The sequence below is a fragment of the Polychytrium aggregatum genome (genome assembly GCF_025602895.1).
Source record: "Polychytrium aggregatum strain JEL109 chromosome Unknown BJ171scaffold_37, whole genome shotgun sequence".
Classification (NCBI taxonomy): Eukaryota; Fungi; Chytridiomycota; class Chytridiomycetes; order Polychytriales; genus Polychytrium; species Polychytrium aggregatum.
This window is the reverse complement of record NW_026516239.1, coordinates 265,389-281,584: the sequence shown is the minus strand read 5'-3', so window position 1 is coordinate 281,584 and position 16,196 is coordinate 265,389. Positions and strand designations below refer to the sequence as shown.

The following is a 16,196-nucleotide window of genomic DNA, read 5'->3' as shown; positions in this document are numbered from 1 at the left end:
GTTGGGTGGGGGTTCTGCGCGTCGCGGTCCTGCGTTTGCTGCTGCCCGTTGCCGGCCTTGTTGCGCGGCGGGGGCATGGCCCGTTGGATTGCTGCCAGCGACCAATCCGGCAGGCGACAGCATCTGCCAGACGAGACTCATCCGGCCAATGCACCACGAGGAGGCACTTGGCATCGGCACCCCCGGATGCAGGGGCAGCCCGGACCAGGGGGTTGACTCCAGCAGACAGACGGACAGATCGATGGGGGAATGCACAGCCGGCCCGAACACGTCCGCAACGAGCAAGAGCCTGGCTTGATGTTCGAGCGGGTTGTATTTGGCGGTTGTATTTGGTGGTTGTATTTGCAGCGCCTGCTCGATATTACACCGTACACATAGCAAATGGGACACCTGCCCACAACCCATTTGCCAGCGTAGTATGCGATGGCATGCGTCTAACTATGCCATAAGAGATATAACAGATCACTTTGGCAGCCTCCGAGTGAAGACCACCCTCCGAGTGAAGACCACCGGTCGCAGTGCAGCGATGTGGAAATCGAGGGTGCTGTGTTTGGCCATGAGTGCGATGAGTGGGTGGGTGTATTCAGGTCACAGAAAAAACCCTGTCATGGCTCAAAACGGGTGTCCCATTTCATTTTGGATATGCTGTATCTCCCGTGCGGCTCGAGTTTGTCGATTCAGCGCTTGAGCGGAGACGCATCTGCAGCAGCAATGTGGTGGTCGATGAAATGGTACCACAGCCACACCACCGGGATCGTCGAGGCATGCCACAGCGAATGCGCATCCAGCACTCCCAGGATCGGCGCAAAGTCAAAGATCTCCAGGGTCATGGCGCCTGTGATGATGCACACCATCAGCACGACATGCCGTGCATACGACGCTCGCCGGGTCCAGTTGAGGATGCCCCAGAGCAGCAGAATCACATTGTTGGCGACGCCGACGACCACCCCGACGATGGTGTTGAAGCGATAGTCGAACGGCGTCCGCAGGGTGAGATAGGTGATGTGGCCCAGGTAACCCGCAGCAAGCACCGACACGATCCATCTTTGCACGATGCGCGAGCGGATGTTGAAGCACAGGATCGCCGTCAGCGCCAGGTTGCAAAAGAACGATGCCATCGCAGAGTAGTAGTCGAGCTTCTCGGTGATCGGAAAGTCGCGCGAGTGGAATATGCTCGACCACACCCACAGGTTGATGCCCAGGAACGAGTTCAGCAGCACCAGCGACCGCAGCGGGTAGTAGCTTGGCACCAGCCGCCGCAGCCTCCGGAATCCGACCAGGTGTCCGTGCAGGTTCAGCAGCGAGAACAACACCGACGCAGGCTCTTGCAGGCCCATGAGCCGATAGAACGGCCACTTGCCATAGTATTGGTGCGGCGAGATGCCCAGCGCGGCCAGCTCGTCCGTGCGTTGGTGCATGCATTCGTACTTGCAGTTGTCGGCGCAGCTCCAGAGCGTCAGTCGCAGGACGGCGTTTGTCGAGAGCGCCTGGGGGCGGCCCTGGCATGCGTTGCTCTGGCAGCGGGCAAGGCAGCTCCCGAACAGCGGATCTCGGTCTCCGGACGAGGCCGAGACCAGCGGGACGACGGCCGCCGCAGCCAGCAGGGCGAGGGCGAGAATCGCAGCTGTCTGCACGGGGCAGGATCGTTCAGGACGGCGAGCGGATGTCATCAGAGGAGCGATGCGATGGGGTCTGGACTTGACAAAGTCAGGAGATGTTGAATTGATTCAACTTTGGATTGCGATCGACTCGGGATTGGCCTGGTTGGAATGCACTGTTCACACGACACATGATGCGATACACACTCCATCATCAACGCACATCTATCCATGACCCACCGCACACATGCATGGTTCACCATCCACCGCACACATGCGTGATGCACCATGCACGGCATCCAGCAGCCCTCGATAGCCCCCAACAGCCCTCCACAGCACCTTCGCCCACCATCTCCAAACGTTCCGCGGGCTTCTTTCGCAGTGCCGGCCCGCGTGCCATATATAGACGTGTGCAACGCACCGTCGCACAGCACTGCGCCCAATCCGCGGCCGCCAAGGTGGCATCGACATTTCCCATAAGTTGGCCGTTGCGCCCGATCGGCTTTCGCTTCGTCTCCTCCTGCTGCACCGGCCCTCCTTCCGTCGATCTCGCTCGATCCTCCTCCATCGCCCGAGCAACCAGCACATCGCCACAGCCATGGACCAAGAAAAGATTATGCAATTCGTCTCCGGACCGGTCCGTTTGCGTGCTGGTGGCGTCTGCAGCCCCCCTCCCTGGCGGCTCTGTCTGGCGCCGGTCCTGCGAATCCCACCCTGCATTCGACCTGCCTTGAAATGCCCTAACCACGATCTACACCGTCCTGTCGTGCCCACGCTCTGAAAAAAACAGATCGGAAACCTCGTCCTGGTCTTCGGCCTCATGAAGCTGGTAAGCAGCAGCAACGCCGTATATCGACCGCCTGCCAGATCGCGGATGTGTCGAGGGCAGCGCGATGCTGGCAGAGCTTTTTTGCCTGTGGATACCCCCTCAGAACGGCCCATCTTGCGCTGCTCCTGTGGCTCTCGAGGACGTGGTCGATGCACTACTGTTTTGAAGGTGCCATCCTACCATCCGGTGCGACAATAGATTCTGACTGGCGTCTACTTCTCCCTCCACAGGGTGACCTCTACAAGCTCGATGCTCCTGAGAATGCCCTGTGAGTGGCCGATTCGATTCTGTCTGCAAGCAGCAAGGGCACCATGTTACCACACCCTTTGCTGACCGATCCCGATTTGCTGCAGGTACATCCGATTAGGCTACGGTCTCTGCCAGGTCGTCATCCTGGCCGCCCTGGCCATCACCTGGCAGCGAATCAACCAGAAGAAAGGTAAGAGGGTCCAACCGCACGATCCTGCGGACGAATCGCCACCAACGAGCTCGCTCGGAAAGCGGATGGCCTTGGACGGTGTCGTGCTGGCTTGATGGCGTGTGCTCGCGACGGAGATGCGACCCGCTGACTGCGTCCGAATTGCTTCTCACCACCTGTCCTGTCCTTCCGTTGTGCTCGCAGACCAGACCGCCCTCGTCTACGTCAAGCAGAACAACCCTCTTGATGCCAAGTGTGTATCATCGAGCTGCTCCTCGCGTCCGCTCAACTGGACGACTGCATGACCGGATCCGCACTTGCCTCTCGCTTGCTGCTCTCCGCGCCTCTGGCCCAGCGTCGTTTGCCCAACCCGGCTTGCTCATTGTCACCCACTGATAACTCCGCAGGGACGTCGAGACCATCAAGACCACTGTCTATGAATACGACAAGGAGCAGGCCCTGGCTTTCTTCAAGCAGACCGCCATGTCGGTCGCCATCGTCGTCGCCATGCACTACTACTGGGGCTACCTCCGCCCGCTGTTCCTCCAGAGCATTCTCGGCTACAAGCCCATCTTCACCACCCAGATCTTCCGCATCCATCTCCTGGGCCAGCCCGCCACTGGCGATCTCGTCCGACCCTGGAAGCAGGCCAACCCCTTTGGGTAAGCACCGTTCGACAGATCCTGCTCTCCCTTCAACATCTGTTGATTCCCTGCGGTCGCCGCTGCTGCTGTCGTGCATATCGCAGCTTGCTCACACAAGTGTATCGCATCTTCTCCCGGCAGCCTGGACGCTCCCACCAACGACACCAGCGCCAAGGAGCTCAAGCAGCGAGAGAAGAAGGAGGCCAAGAAGAAGATCAACCGCATCGATTAAGCTCGGTGCCGGTGCCGCGATGGTTCTGTTGCTCATGTCTGGCTAGTCGAGATCCCCTCCTGCCCATGTTCCCCATGATTTCTTTTCTATTGAATCTGTGAATTGCCACTCTCCACATCGCCCCTCCGAGCGATACTGAGCGAACCGGGCGTGTGTGTGAATCTGGAGCAGGATACGGGCAGAGCGATTGAGCAAGCGTTCGGGGGGAGATGCAGACGCTGGTTTGGTGCTTTGTATGAGAGGGATGGAGAGATGAACGGGAGTGGGCTATACTGCTATTCGGTGCTGCCCAATCTGAAAGAAAAAAAAAAAAAAAACAGCCGGTGAATTGGTCCCGGGTTCTCAAAATCGGTTGCTGTTGTCTCCACATGAGCATGAATGACGGCGATGAAGCTCAGGCCGCACAGTGTCTTGATCTGCAGGCTGCCCGGAGAGTTCAGAGGGGGAGTTCAGAGCATCGTCGCCGTCGCTGCGATGCACCAACTTTACTTATCGATCGCACCAGAGGAGAATGCTCCGTGCAGCCAGCAAATGTTCCACTTGCACCCACAATCAAATCTTGGAGCGCAGCGCAACACAGGACCCGCCTCTCCAGATCGCAAACCCCGCCCGGACCACCACTTGGGTGCCCTGATCTCTTGCCTCGCATCTTGCCTCGCATCTTGCCTCGCATCTTGCCTCGCATCTCTGCATGCAACTCCCTCCCCCCATCGACAGCCATGGACATCCAAGCAAGCACGAACCAGCACAGTCCCGCTGCGGTGATCCCGCCCAGCCCGAGATGGCTGCCGCCTGGTCCTGGCAGCGCTCCATTGCCGTCGTCGTCGTCGTCGCCATCGTCGATGGCACCGCTGCCCCCACGCAAACTCGATGTCCAACTCGAGGACGACATCCACAGCTTCATCCGAACCTGTCCGCGGCTCTGTGCCAGAGCAAAGGAAATCGGCTCGATCGCCTTTGAGAACGCCATTCCGCCTGCCCTGGACTACCACCGTCGTCCCCGAACTAGAAGCAGCAGCAGCATCAGCGGTGGTGGTGCTCTTGGTGGCATTGGCGGAAACAGCTCCACCAACGGCAGCCACAACATCAACAGCGCCAACACCGGCTGGATGAAATCAGAGTCGAGCAACTCACTCCTGTCAAGCCACCCGGACCGATACGACTCCCGGAACATCTTTGGCCTCGATCAGTGGCAGAGCGATCTGGGAATCGAGGAAACACATGGCTTGCTACTTGACATGTAAGATGCTTGGCCGCTGGATAGATGCCGGGTGCTTTTTTGTGCACGCTCGATCGTCGCCTCGCGCTTGGGTCATGTTCGATCGTCGTTTAGGAGGAGAGGGCAGCCTTGGAACTGAAGGCTCAGCATTTGAGGCCGCTGCTGCCGTTCAACCTGCTCGTTTGCATTGGCTGGGTCCGTCGCTTGCACGTCCACGGCTCTGTCCGGTCCTTTTTTTTTTCCGCCGATGCAAGCTGCGAATCTGAACGACTGCAACTCCTCTCCCCGATTCCCAATATCCAATGCAGCTGCAGCCAAAAGTACAGCGAAGACTATCACTCGCTAAGACGCCGACAGAACGCCGACTGGGCTTGCCAAGTGTGAGTGTTTGCGATGCCACCCGAGACCGGGTTCGATTTGATGGCACGGACGATGAATCCATACTCGGATGCGCTGTCGTTGTCTATGTGGAACATTGGATACCCGACTAACGGCTTCATGCATCGCTCTCCCGCACCGCCACACAACGATGCGAACCAGCGTGGACGAAGGCCGGCAACTCCTGAGCACCGACTGGAAGCAGGCTCTTTCAAAGTTCGAGCACGCACTCGAGATTGACCAGGACTGTGTCGAGGCGCTTGTGGCCCGCGGCATCGAGTGAGTGGCTGCTTTCGATCTGCACACTAGCATCGACATTTGATTGTGGTCTCAAATGCCAACTGGCTAGCCGCATGTTGCGTCAGAGCAAACTGTGCGGTCGTATCGCAGCCGCCAACACTACATCACCAACGCTTCTTTTGCTTATGCCGGCTGGAATCCCAACGACCCGATCGGGTCATCGCACCGGACACGATCTGCGCATTCTATACGCATTCTATGCTCATTCTATGCTCGTTCCATCTCGCCCCGTGCTCGCTCCGCCCCGTTCGAAACAATCAATCAGGCTCGTCAAACAACGCCAGCTCGACTCGGCCGCCCAGGACTTCAAGGCGGCCCTGCGGATCGACAAGCAGCATCCTCAGGCGCGACTGGAATACGACAGAGTCAAGAATATGCTCCGCGAGATTGAGTTGGAGCAGGATGCCGCTGCAAAGGGCGAGTTTCTGATGGTGCGTTCCGACGGCGCCGCTGCATCTTGTCTTGCTGTTGGATTGGCCGTGGCATGTACTTCCTCGCTGCATGCTGGCGATAACAATGTCTCCCTCTCTCACTGCATGCTGCCGGTGTCCCATCCAAGTCTGCGTCCTTTGCGCCGGGGCCCAAATCCAACAACCCAAACCCCTCCCTGACGACACTCATACCCCCAAACGCCGACACCAAATCCCGGCTCTCGCGGAACTCGATGCCCGCTCCAGACTCGCCCGAGGAGCGGCCGTCCCGATCCAAGAAGGAAAAGAAACACTCGTCCGACAAGAAGAAGAAAAAGGACAAGGACAAGGACAAGGACAAGGACAAGAGCAGGCGCAAGAAGAAGAAGAGCTACAGCTCCGAGAGCAGCGACAGCTACGGCTCCGATGGCTCGTCCGTCCACCGGGACAAGTCGAGCCACCGATCGCACAAGAAGCGACGGAATAAATCGCTTGAGCGCTGAGAACCGATGACAGCAATTCGGCACTGAATGGCTCTTGCGTCTCACGAATCCCTTCGGCTGCCATCTGGGAGCCAGGGTGCGCAGTGTGTCGAGGTCTGGCGAGGGTGAGGGATGAATCATGACGACATGCGAGATGCAGCCCATCCAAGACACCCGCTGCCGGTCTGGAGATGATCTTTGCGGTGTCGGCTGTCGTTCCAGCCAGGAACCACTGTGTGGGAAACGCTGGCTGCGCCCCGCCACTCGAACCGCCCTGCTTGCGGGATATCACCGACGTCCAGACAGCACAAGGCGCCTTTCACCTACATCGCCCACATCACTCACATCGCCCACATCGCCTGCACACTCCCCCCGCCATGGCCGACAGCAAGCCCAACGTCGATATCGACACGTACCTGCGGCTCGAAAACAACAGCTTCAACCAGGATGTCGAGGCGGACCGCATCCTGACGCTGTATGAGTCGACCAAGAACCCTCTGGAGCTGCTGGAGCTGACGTCGTCGGTCTTCACAACTCTGGCGATCGACCTGAAGGAGGTCAAGATCGCCTACCGCAAGAAATCGCTGCTGCTCCACCCGGACAAGTGCAAGCACCCGCGGGCGCAGGAGGCCTTTGACATCCTCAAGACCGCCGAGAACGCACTCACGGATGACGCCAAGCGGGCCGTGATCGAGGGCTTCCTGCGAGACGCCCGGGACCTGGTCTACAAATCCCGGAGCATCAAGTCGACGGACGAGCAGGCGCACTCGCTCGAGGTGGCCGTGGCCGTGAAGCTCCAGTACCGCAAGATCATCAAAGAACTGGAGACCCGCGACCAGATCCGCAACAAGAACGAGATCGAGCGCAAGATCCAGCAGGAGCAGACCAAGATCGAGGAGCGCAAGCGCAAGATCGAGCACGACAAGCTGTGGGAGGAGACCAGGGAGGAGCGGGTCGGCAACTGGCGCAAGTTCATGAAGCAGGGGCCCAAGAAGAGAAAGAGCAAAAAGTCTGAGGACGGCATGTAGCCCTCCGCCCCTTCCTTCTGCAGAAACGACTTTTCCACTCTGCGCTGCCCTTGATGGCATCGATACCGTCGCTGGCCTGCTTCTCCCGCTCGTCTTGCCTGGTTGTCTGCATGGCTATCCGCTTGGTTGTCTGCCTGGTGTCTGCTTCGCTGGCCTGGCTTTGGTTGTCAGCATGGTTGTCTGCTTGGTTGTCTGCTTGGTTGTCGCCGACCGGCTCCCGACCCGGACATCCTGAATACCGTCCTCTGCGGTAGAGCACGATGCTCGCACCCGAGAATACGACTCCATGAGGCATAAGCACTCACCCCGAATGCCCTGCATCTCGCAAATCGGTCCTCGCGGCCTTTGCCAGAACCGGCATTTCCTTCCTGGTCACGGCGGCGGCACAAACGCGCTCCTGGCTGTCCACCAGGCCATGGGCGTGCTGCGTCGACCAACGGACAACCCGGCCATCTCCCCGACTCGTCGCCCATCGCCTTTCTCCTGTCGTCCACTCGCCAGCTCCTCATACCACCGACTTCCCCCCCCCCAGCCCGAAAGAATGTCCTCGCTGCTCTCCTGGTTCTGGGGCAAGCCCAAAGTCTGCTACAACATCGTAGGCATCGCGAGAGCATCGAGCGTCGTTGTCCAAGAAACCAGACCGTCGCAGCCAGGATGCATCGAGCAAACAGCAGCGATGCCGGCTGCCGCGGCAGAGCAGGGGCATCCATCCGTCGAGCAGATCCACTGACAACTCTCGCTGGCAACAGGAGGCCTTCATCAACTGCTCGCGACTGCACGAGGCCCTCAGTGCTGCCTCGGATGTCCAGCAGTCGGCCAACGGCACCAACACCACATTCGAGGCAGACGTTCGCACCCATCCCCATCTGTGGGAGCGGCGTCTGCTTGAGCTTGAGCAGGTTTGTGTCTCCTGGATGCCGCACTGGCACTCTCTGGATGAATCAGCACGCGAAGGAGAATCACCAGGGGACTCAGACCACAGCTGCGACCTCTGGTCACATCGCCTCGCTGTCTCCCTGTCTGGCTCGGATCTGTCTCGCTGCGCTGACCGAATCTCGACCCTGGCCGGCGCTTTGGTGTTCATCAGAGTCTCAAGGCCTCGCCCGAGTTTGGCGGAGCCGTGATCTACAGCGGCTGCCATCCCGGCGAATACAAGCTCGTTGGTGGCGTCTCCGAGTTCCTGCAGCTTGTTCAAAAGCTGTACCGAGTGTCGCCCAGGGCCTGAAACCACCGTCTGGATGCCGCCGTTGAAGATTTTGGACAGCAGCCCGGCTGCCAGGACCCTTGGCGCTGGTAAGATCGCGGAAGTCATCTCCGTGAAGCGACTCACCGGATTTGCCGGATGAACCACATCAAACGACTCACTTTTATGGACTGCTCTCCCCTCCCCATCCGGCCAGCCCCCTCGATGCAAAAACCTATTTATTACTTCCTTTGGCTTGTGGATTCCTCGCCCGCCTCTGCGATTCCCTGGAGCGGTCGTGCGCCATCCCGTTTCGGCCAGTTTTTGTGGCTTGTCGATGACTGTGACCTCTTTGAACCTCGATTGTATCTTGTTCTCTGGATGTGTGCCTGCATCTCGCAGGGACACATCTCTCGCACTGCGAACCTCATGTTGACGCCCTCCGGAGCCGCTGGCACCGGACTGGCACTTGTACAATACAAACTGCTTTCTCCGACGAGTGGGTGCACGGATTCTGTATTGCCAATTGGAGCGACTGAGACTGCGCTATCGAAGGGATCGACCAGTGCAAAAAGTGTTCTCACGCTTGCTGACATGCACCGTGGATGTTCGATCGTTTCACTTGCTGACGCCCATCTCGGCGGCCTTCCGGTACCATTCGGCAGCCTGGCTTGGGTCTTCAGGTACTCCGTTTCCATTTTCATAATGATAACCTAGTTGGTTGTAAGCCCAGGGATAGCCTTGGTTTGCTGCTTGGTGATAGAGAGTAAGTGCTGCTGGATAGCTTTGGGGCATTATGTTGCTGCCTAATGGGCCCCTCACCCTGTTCGCGTTGCACTGACCAAGCCAAAACTGGGCATGGACATAACCCTGCTTTGCGAGGTCTTGAAAGTTGTTCTTTGTTGTGAAAGTACTGGTTTCAAATATGAATCCAGTCCATTGACATAGACTTTGAAGAAACGTACACAAAATATCTGATTGTGAACCGATCGCACAGTAGGTATAGAATGCTGAGCGAGTACGCGTTGGGCTGAGACTTGGATTGGCTGGATCAGTGACGAGCGATTCCAAAGCGATATACCACGGCGAACAGACACCAGCAGCCTTGAGGAGTTCGATTGACTTCCATCGATCTGCCTTTGTGCCCCTCCCATCGTAATGAAGCATGGCCAACATGAAAGTCGAGACTCTCGTGAGGTAGACATCATTGGATTTGTTTCGAACATCTTGCCAGTATAGCAGTGCGTATCGATCATTCTTCTCGACGCCGAGGCCGATGAAATGCATCCATCCGAGGTGATAGAGTGCTTCTAGAAAGCCAGTTTCGGCCAGGCGGAAGTACAGCGGCGTCACCACCTTCCAGCATGAAGAGTTGAGCGACGCGTTGGAGGACGTGGAGTGGGCCGCTGCCAACCAGAGCTTGGAAAGATTGGTTTGGTCACCCCAGCCGACCCAAAGAGTTGCTCCATCCAAGTGCCGCGTGACTGGCTCGTTTCGAGTGAGGAGGCTTGTGTAGAGCGCCTCGCTGATGATAGGTGTGTTCGATGTGCCAAATCCAGTTGCGCTGCAGATATCGACGAGGTACTTGCACAGTGGATCCACAGGCGCTCCCATTTGGCAGAGTTGATAAAATTTGGTAGTCTCGGTTGTGCGAGATACTTCTCCGACAGTGAATTCCTTGGTTTTGCATTGGCTGATAAGCTCCATACCCTTGGCGGGATCTCGGCGGATGCCTCTGCCAAGCATGTGGAACCACCCGAGCATGTAAGTGGCGACGGGGAGGAAGTATGGGTCCTTGGATTTGGTGCGAACCTCGTTCCAATGCACAAACACATTGCGATCGCTCTTGTCGACACCGAGGTCCATCAGATAGATGATTCCGAGATGAAATCGAGCATCGTCGCTATCTGACAAGGCCAAAGTATGGAAAATTTGCAAGATGACCTTCCAGTCGGAGTGTTTGCGGTCGAGATTGTTGTTGAAGAGTATATGGGCAATCTCCAGCATTGCCTTGGGGTCATTTGCCTTGGCATCCCGGATCATTGACGGCAGCATTTCGCTTTGGATTGAATCGTACTCGATGGCATTCTCGTCATACTCGACGATGGATTCGTCGTCAGTCCAGTCCTCCTCGGTGAGTTGCTGTGGAAGGGCTTGAACTTGGGGATTCAAGTTCACCACACGAATTGCACTGGCAAGACCTTCATCCACGTTGAGCAGTTGAGTTGAGATGACGGCGGGCTCTGGTCGGAAGTCTCGGTATGGCTCCAAGGCAGCAAGAATGGCTTTGAAGTTTGGCCTTTCTTGCGGCTCTTGGTGCCAGCATTGCTCAATGAGCGTCCAGATGTCGTCGGGGATGCCGTCAATTCGATTCGGTCGATTTCCTTTGCACACCTGAGACTCGATGACTCGATCCCGCATGGGCTGGCCATCCTTGGTCACCCAGATGTCTCTGCAGTTGTTGAGTACCTCATACATGGTAATACCAAAGGCATATACATCCGTCTCCTTGGAAGATCCGGCGGGGTTCTCATCGTCCAGCATCTCCGGAGCCATGTAGTGGAGAGTTCCCCCCGGCAACTTGATCCCGTCTTCTCGCAGTACCCGTGGCGGATGTGTGTTTGGTACGAGACATGCCAAAGTCTGAAACGACAGCGCGGAAGGAGTCGTCCATCAAGATATTCTTGGACTTGAGATCGCCATGGACAACCCTGCTGCCGTGGAGGTAGGCCATACCCGAGGCAACCTGGTACATCAACTTCAGCTTCTCCTCGAGCGAGCGACGCTGACCCGAGACAAATTTAGCGAGGGTATCATTCTTCATGAACGGAGAGATCATGAATGGCATCTCGGTTGTGTCGTAGGCGCCGAGCAGCGGAAGGATGTGCGGGTGGTTCAATCGGTGCCAGATTCCGATTTCATGACGAAACCGTTTGATCTCACGCTCGTCGTAGGTGGACATGAGCTGCTTGACGGCCACATCGGTACCAAAGTATGATGCGGTGAACACCTCGCCAAACCCACCACGGGCGATGGGATTTGAGGAGCGGTCGACGACATCATTGGGAGAAATGCGCCAGGGTTCACTTGTCACCGAGGACGCAATGGGCGACTGCCGCTGGAGGAACTGAAGAAGCGGAGTAATGGCATTCTCGACGAGGTTTTTGGGTGTTGATGCATCGTTGATGAGATCGATGAGCAAGGCCGTCGACTGGCGAATCTTCCACTGCTGGGCATCGAGGCGAAGCCCAAGGTCATCGAGCAGAGCAGCGCTGTTCTTCTGGAAAAGCACCATGATTCGGTCAATGGTGGCTTGCTCGTGGGCCTCATCCTCAGCAAGTGCCTGGGGGCTCAGACTCTGGGGGCCGCCATCGACGACTATGGCCAGGGAATCGGTGGCCCGTTTCCAAAGCGAGCAAAGGTCCTTGTAGAACACCTTGATGCGCTTCCGAGTCTTTGATCCCTTGAAGATTCTCTCGACCCGAGTAGAGTTGAGCACTTCCGTTGCAAACAACAAGAGCCGAGAATGGAAGCGCCTGAAGCGGCCAACCTGATCGGTGAAAGCCGGGGTGGCCGACTGAGCCCGCCCAAGATACACGACGGCGGTGATTGAGTCACTGCAAAGTTGGGCCCACGACTTTTTGTTTTCGGGAATGCTTCGGACGGCCGTAAAGCTCTCGAGGGCGACTTGCAGCAGGTTCTTCAGGGGACCCTCTGGAGTGTCAAAGAGGATGGATGAAGTGGTCGAGATGACCAAAGCGATGTCAGCACAGATCTGGGGCACTGTTCTCGAGGTGGAATAGAGACTGGAGCGATGGTGCTTGGCGACTGGAAGGTATCGACGTGAGAAAGGCCGCTGAAATTGAAGCTGATATAGTCCGGCTGGGACGGTGGGATGGCGGGCAGGGAGGTCTTTTCCAGATTCCAGGATGCATATGATTGCGTTTCCAGATTTCTGCGAGCTCAGCGATGTGCGCTTCCGAGCTTCGTTCGACGCAGAGGCGTATTTCTTCAGCATTGGGATTGAGATTGGATCAATCAGCCAGCGCCGACTGGCGGACCGAATCAACAGAGCGGAGGAGATGAATCGTGTCGAAGCACCGGGAGAAGCAGCAGGATTGAGATGATTGCCATCGCCCAGTTGCCGTTGATTGGTGGAGATGGCTGCGGTAATCGGGGTGGAGATGGCCTTTCTCGGGGACTGAGTCAGTTGAGATGCGATATGCAGCTCGATCATTACAACAAAGATCAACCTCCAGCGATCGCAGATGATGCCATCTACGATCAACAACCGTTGCAACTGATGGTTCGCACTTTGACGCCATCGCCCACTTTGACGCCATCGCATTCACTCACTCACTCACTCACTCACTCTCACTTCTCGCAGAACGACCAACAGCGGCAGCTCCAGAAATGTCGCAGAGACTTTTCGTTGCAAAAAAGAAAATAAAAGAAAATAAAAACAGCCTAACTTTCTTTTCTTGAATGGGTTGTATTACTGCGACACAAGGTCCTGGCAGTTCCGTTGCGGTCCAACGCAAACGTACCAGTCCCCGACAATACATTTGGTCTCGAAGGGCTGTGGGCATGGACAGACGATCGGCAAATCGACGCAGGTGCGGGTATCGGGACAGAGGTATCCTTTGCAAGCTCCTATTGTGGATCGAGCGAACGCAATGGTCAATGTCAGCGCGATGGCGAGCGGGAGTACAATGGCAGATGCGAGTGCGATCGAGACAGGATCGGCGGTGGTCTGGAAGGACAGCGACTGCCGATTGGGGGGGGGAAGCTGGCCAGGCGGCGACTTCCATTGTGCGATTCACATTCGCTGGCCCCATCCAGCGCACTCTCCGTTGCTGAATCGATCGATCCTCTGCATTCAAGTGGCGGCATCCTGCATTCCCCTACACCTCCCTCGCGGTCCGCACAGCCTCTGCATTTCCATCCCAGGGCCACGGTCGTTACCTCCGTGCGAGGCCTGAGCATGTTGGCCGTGGTTGTGGTCATGGTCGTGGTCGTGGTGGTGGTCGTGGTGGTGGTGGCCATCACCGCCGTACTGTTGCTGCTGTTGTTGTTGTTGTTGGTTATCGAAAAAGTTGAAAAAGTCAAAGGCATGGACCCGGTCGATGGCGGCGATGGCGATCACCAGGAACAGAAGGCACGAGACGAGCCAGTGGCGGGCCATGTCGGATCTGGGCTGTCGGTTGCAGAGAGAGCAAGAGAGCGAGAGAGAGCCAGGGCGAGAAGCAGGCGGATGGGCAATGCGGCGCAGGTATGCAGGCGTTGGTTTGGCGGGAAGCAGCAGTGTCGGCCTGTGGGATCGGGTGCAGAAGGCAAAAGATTGCGGGTGGGAGGAATGCGGGCGGGGCTCGCCGTCGATGCAGAACCCGCGTGCGATGCGCTGTTTGGACAGCCGGGCGGCCAATCACAGTCCGCGGTGCACGTGAGGCCGGCCCCCTGGGACTTGCAGCACCCTGGCTGGGCAGCGAAGCCCCCCATGGCAAACGAAGCTGAGCAGGCAGGAGCAGACTGAGCAGGCAGGAGAACACCCCACATGTCGCATGGCCTGGGCCTCTTCGGTCAGAGAACAAGCTGTACAGGTTGGTTCGTATTTTTTTTTCTTCTTCATATATCCACAGCGTAAAAGTCAAAGAAAGGCACAAAGAGTATACTCATCCAGAATTCCAACGCCAACCCAGGCCACACCCAAAAAAAAAACGAGAGCAAAGGCACAGGCACAGGCACAGGCACAGGCACGGCAGCGGCGCATGGACACGGGATGGCAAGGCAAGTACATGCCCCGGCCAGGCTGCTGTGGCGTCGTGGTGGCGAGATGAGGAAGGGACGGAAGCGGGACGGGAGGAAACGGAGGAGCATGAGAAAGGGCAGCACAGGGCGACAACGGGGCTCAATACAGATAGAACGGCTTGATTGGATGGTTTGTTTGGGTGTGATGTCGAGGCCAGCCGGACAAGCAGGCGGCGCATTTCATGGGTCTGGTGGTGGGTTGACAGCGCATCCTAGCCGTGCAACTTGGGGAGGGCGAGCGGCAAGGATACCTCATGTGCAGTCGGGGCCACCCAAAGCCTCGACCTCGGCGTCGCCTGGGGGAGCGGGCGCCGACACATGCCCATGGACGGCGACAGCCTCCAGACAAGCAGGAGGGAGACGGCTAATCCATCATGGCATCCATCGCGGAGGATGCGGTGTAGCTGACGCTGGGCTGGGGCATCGAGCTAATGATGGTGGCCAGATCGAGGGTGGTGCCGAGCGGGAGCGAGAGGCCGAGATCGCGCTCCTGAGCTCCGGTTTCGGCCAAGAGCTTGCGGAGGGCATCCTCGAGCTCCCGGACACGGTCGCTCTGCTTCTGTGCCAGGATGTTGACCTGCCGGATGTACTCGACGGACTTGCGGAGGATGACGCCCTTGTTGGGCTTGTTCTGGGGGTCGCTGGCAAAGTCGGGGAGCAGGGTGGCAAGCTCCTGGATCTTTTCGTTGATGTTGTCCCGACGGCGCCGCTCAACGGCGTTGTGAGATTCCCGTCGCCGTCTTCGCTTTTCCTGCATCAGGTCGATCGAGTTTCCGTATCTGGCGGAGGGGAGGACGCAAAGTGGATCGATGCGGGAGAGGAGGAGAGGATGAGCGACGACGGTTCACAACGTGCCGACGACGGCTCACAATGTACCAACGACGGTCTACACGCCCGGGTCCTAACTGTGTATAAGCGACAGTGGCTCGCAGGCCTCGACCACCCGATGCAGCCACGAAACAGGCAAGCAGCCGCAAAACACGCCTGGAGCAAAGGATACTCACTGCTTCGAATCAGGGTCATCCAGTGATCCCGCATCGGTGTATCCTCCCAGGCTCGTCGAGTACGGATACGAAGAGTGGTGGTCGGGTATACTCTGGGGCATGGTCGCCGAGAAGGTGGCATTCGGGCCGACGGGAACGGACATGGAGTAGATGTTGCTGCCGGGGTTGATGGAAAACTGGCCGTGGCCGGTGTGGGCGGATGATGAAAAGGCCCGGGACGACTTGACGTCGATGGGGTTTGCAGAGCCGGCGCCCGAGAAGCCGCCCATAGACGGGAACATCTGGTCGCCCTTTGAGAAGAAGCCGTGTTTCGGGATCGAGGACGAGGCCGAGACAAAGGAGCCACCGACCTGGGGCGAATCATAGAGGGCCGAGGAGCTCCGCTGGTTGGGGTGCGACAAAAAGTCGTCGTGGGCCTCGTACTCGGGGGTGTGCAGGGGCGAGCTCGATGCCGGCGAGAGGATGTTTTGATTTGATCTGGCGGTCTGGGCGTCGAGGACCGAGTCTTGCTGGAAGTCGGTGGGGATGGCAAAGGGATCGGTGGGATCGACAAAGGTCGGGTGCGCATGGTGGTCGAGGGCCGACTCTTGCTTGATGGAGGACAGGCCGCTGAGGGGATGGGCAGCGATGGAGGTGGGCAGCGCAGCGGTGCCGGACGACGGG

The 16,196-nt window shown here is 57.9% G+C and overlaps 7 protein-coding genes across 7 annotated transcripts; 3 read left to right on the top strand and 4 right to left on the bottom strand.

The window, feature by feature from the left end:
- Nucleotides 1-546: 546 nt before the first annotated feature.
- On the bottom strand, nt 547-1,701 carry BJ171DRAFT_517187 (Per1-like-domain-containing protein). Its single transcript, XM_053112109.1, has one exon. The coding sequence runs from the start codon at nt 1,668-1,670 to the stop codon at nt 678-680; it is 993 nt and encodes a 330-aa protein (XP_052963830.1). The 5' UTR covers nt 1,671-1,701; the 3' UTR covers nt 547-677.
- A 341-nt stretch (nt 1,702-2,042) lies between these two features.
- Nucleotides 2,043-4,069, top strand: BJ171DRAFT_570204 (inorganic phosphate transporter Pho88). Its single transcript, XM_053113620.1, has 7 exons — nt 2,043-2,235; nt 2,389-2,427; nt 2,658-2,695; nt 2,781-2,866; nt 3,050-3,098; nt 3,253-3,507; nt 3,631-4,069. Exons 1-7 carry the CDS (start codon nt 2,197-2,199, stop codon nt 3,719-3,721), a joined length of 597 nt encoding a protein of 198 aa, XP_052963829.1. The 5' UTR covers nt 2,043-2,196; the 3' UTR covers nt 3,722-4,069.
- A 295-nt stretch (nt 4,070-4,364) lies between these two features.
- BJ171DRAFT_199170 (uncharacterized protein) lies at nt 4,365-6,579 on the top strand. The gene is made up of 5 exons (XM_053106254.1): nt 4,365-4,961; nt 5,249-5,320; nt 5,481-5,597; nt 5,884-6,049; nt 6,178-6,579. The coding sequence occupies exons 1-5, from the start codon at nt 4,441-4,443 to the stop codon at nt 6,529-6,531; spliced, it is 1,230 nt and encodes a 409-aa protein (XP_052963828.1). The 5' UTR covers nt 4,365-4,440; the 3' UTR covers nt 6,532-6,579.
- A 258-nt stretch (nt 6,580-6,837) lies between these two features.
- Nucleotides 6,838-7,915, top strand: BJ171DRAFT_517182 (uncharacterized protein). Its single transcript, XM_053112108.1, has one exon. The coding sequence runs from the start codon at nt 6,888-6,890 to the stop codon at nt 7,536-7,538; it is 651 nt and encodes a 216-aa protein (XP_052963827.1). The 5' UTR covers nt 6,838-6,887; the 3' UTR covers nt 7,539-7,915.
- A 1,298-nt stretch (nt 7,916-9,213) lies between these two features.
- BJ171DRAFT_517180 (uncharacterized protein) lies at nt 9,214-11,308 on the bottom strand. The gene has a single exon (XM_053112107.1). It carries the CDS (start codon nt 11,275-11,277, stop codon nt 9,340-9,342), a length of 1,938 nt encoding a protein of 645 aa, XP_052963826.1. The 5' UTR covers nt 11,278-11,308; the 3' UTR covers nt 9,214-9,339.
- A 1,860-nt stretch (nt 11,309-13,168) lies between these two features.
- Nucleotides 13,169-14,142, bottom strand: BJ171DRAFT_517177 (uncharacterized protein). Its single transcript, XM_053112106.1, has 2 exons — nt 13,687-14,142; nt 13,169-13,374 (listed from the first exon to the last, which is right to left on the bottom strand). The coding sequence occupies exons 1-2, from the start codon at nt 13,904-13,906 to the stop codon at nt 13,217-13,219; spliced, it is 378 nt and encodes a 125-aa protein (XP_052963825.1). The 5' UTR covers nt 13,907-14,142; the 3' UTR covers nt 13,169-13,216.
- A 751-nt stretch (nt 14,143-14,893) lies between these two features.
- BJ171DRAFT_427256 (helix-loop-helix DNA-binding domain-containing protein) lies at nt 14,894-15,286 on the bottom strand (the record flags this gene model as incomplete). The annotated part of the gene is made up of 1 exon (XM_053107800.1): nt 14,894-15,286. One exon carries the CDS (start codon nt 15,284-15,286, stop codon nt 14,894-14,896), a length of 393 nt encoding a protein of 130 aa, XP_052963824.1.
- Nucleotides 15,287-16,196: the final 910 nt, after the last annotated feature.

Coding starts and splice junctions, on each gene's coding strand:
- BJ171DRAFT_517177 (XM_053112106.1), bottom strand. CDS start 13,906: ATGGCCCGCCACTGGCTCGTCTCGTGCCTTCTGTTCCTGGTGATCGCC. Junction 13,375..13,686: donor TGCTCAGGCCTCGCACGGAG/GTAACGACCGTG, acceptor GATCCACAATAG/GAGCTTGCAAAGGATACCTC.
- BJ171DRAFT_570204 (XM_053113620.1), top strand. CDS start 2,197: ATGGACCAAGAAAAGATTATGCAATTCGTCTCCGGACCG. Junction 2,867..3,049: donor GCGAATCAACCAGAAGAAAG/GTAAGAGGGTCC, acceptor TTGTGCTCGCAG/ACCAGACCGCCCTCGTCTAC. Junction 3,099..3,252: donor AACAACCCTCTTGATGCCAA/GTGTGTATCATC, acceptor ATAACTCCGCAG/GGACGTCGAGACCATCAAGA.
- BJ171DRAFT_517182 (XM_053112108.1), top strand. CDS start 6,888: ATGGCCGACAGCAAGCCCAACGTCGATATCGACACGTACCTGCGGCTC.
- BJ171DRAFT_517180 (XM_053112107.1), bottom strand. CDS start 11,277: ATGGCTCCGGAGATGCTGGACGATGAGAACCCCGCCGGATCTTCCAAG.
- BJ171DRAFT_199170 (XM_053106254.1), top strand. CDS start 4,441: ATGGACATCCAAGCAAGCACGAACCAGCACAGTCCCGCTGCGGTGATC. Junction 5,321..5,480: donor GCCGACTGGGCTTGCCAAGT/GTGAGTGTTTGC, acceptor GATGCGAACCAG/CGTGGACGAAGGCCGGCAAC. Junction 5,598..5,883: donor CTTGTGGCCCGCGGCATCGA/GTGAGTGGCTGC, acceptor ACAATCAATCAG/GCTCGTCAAACAACGCCAGC.
- BJ171DRAFT_517187 (XM_053112109.1), bottom strand. CDS start 1,670: ATGACATCCGCTCGCCGTCCTGAACGATCCTGCCCCGTGCAGACAGCT.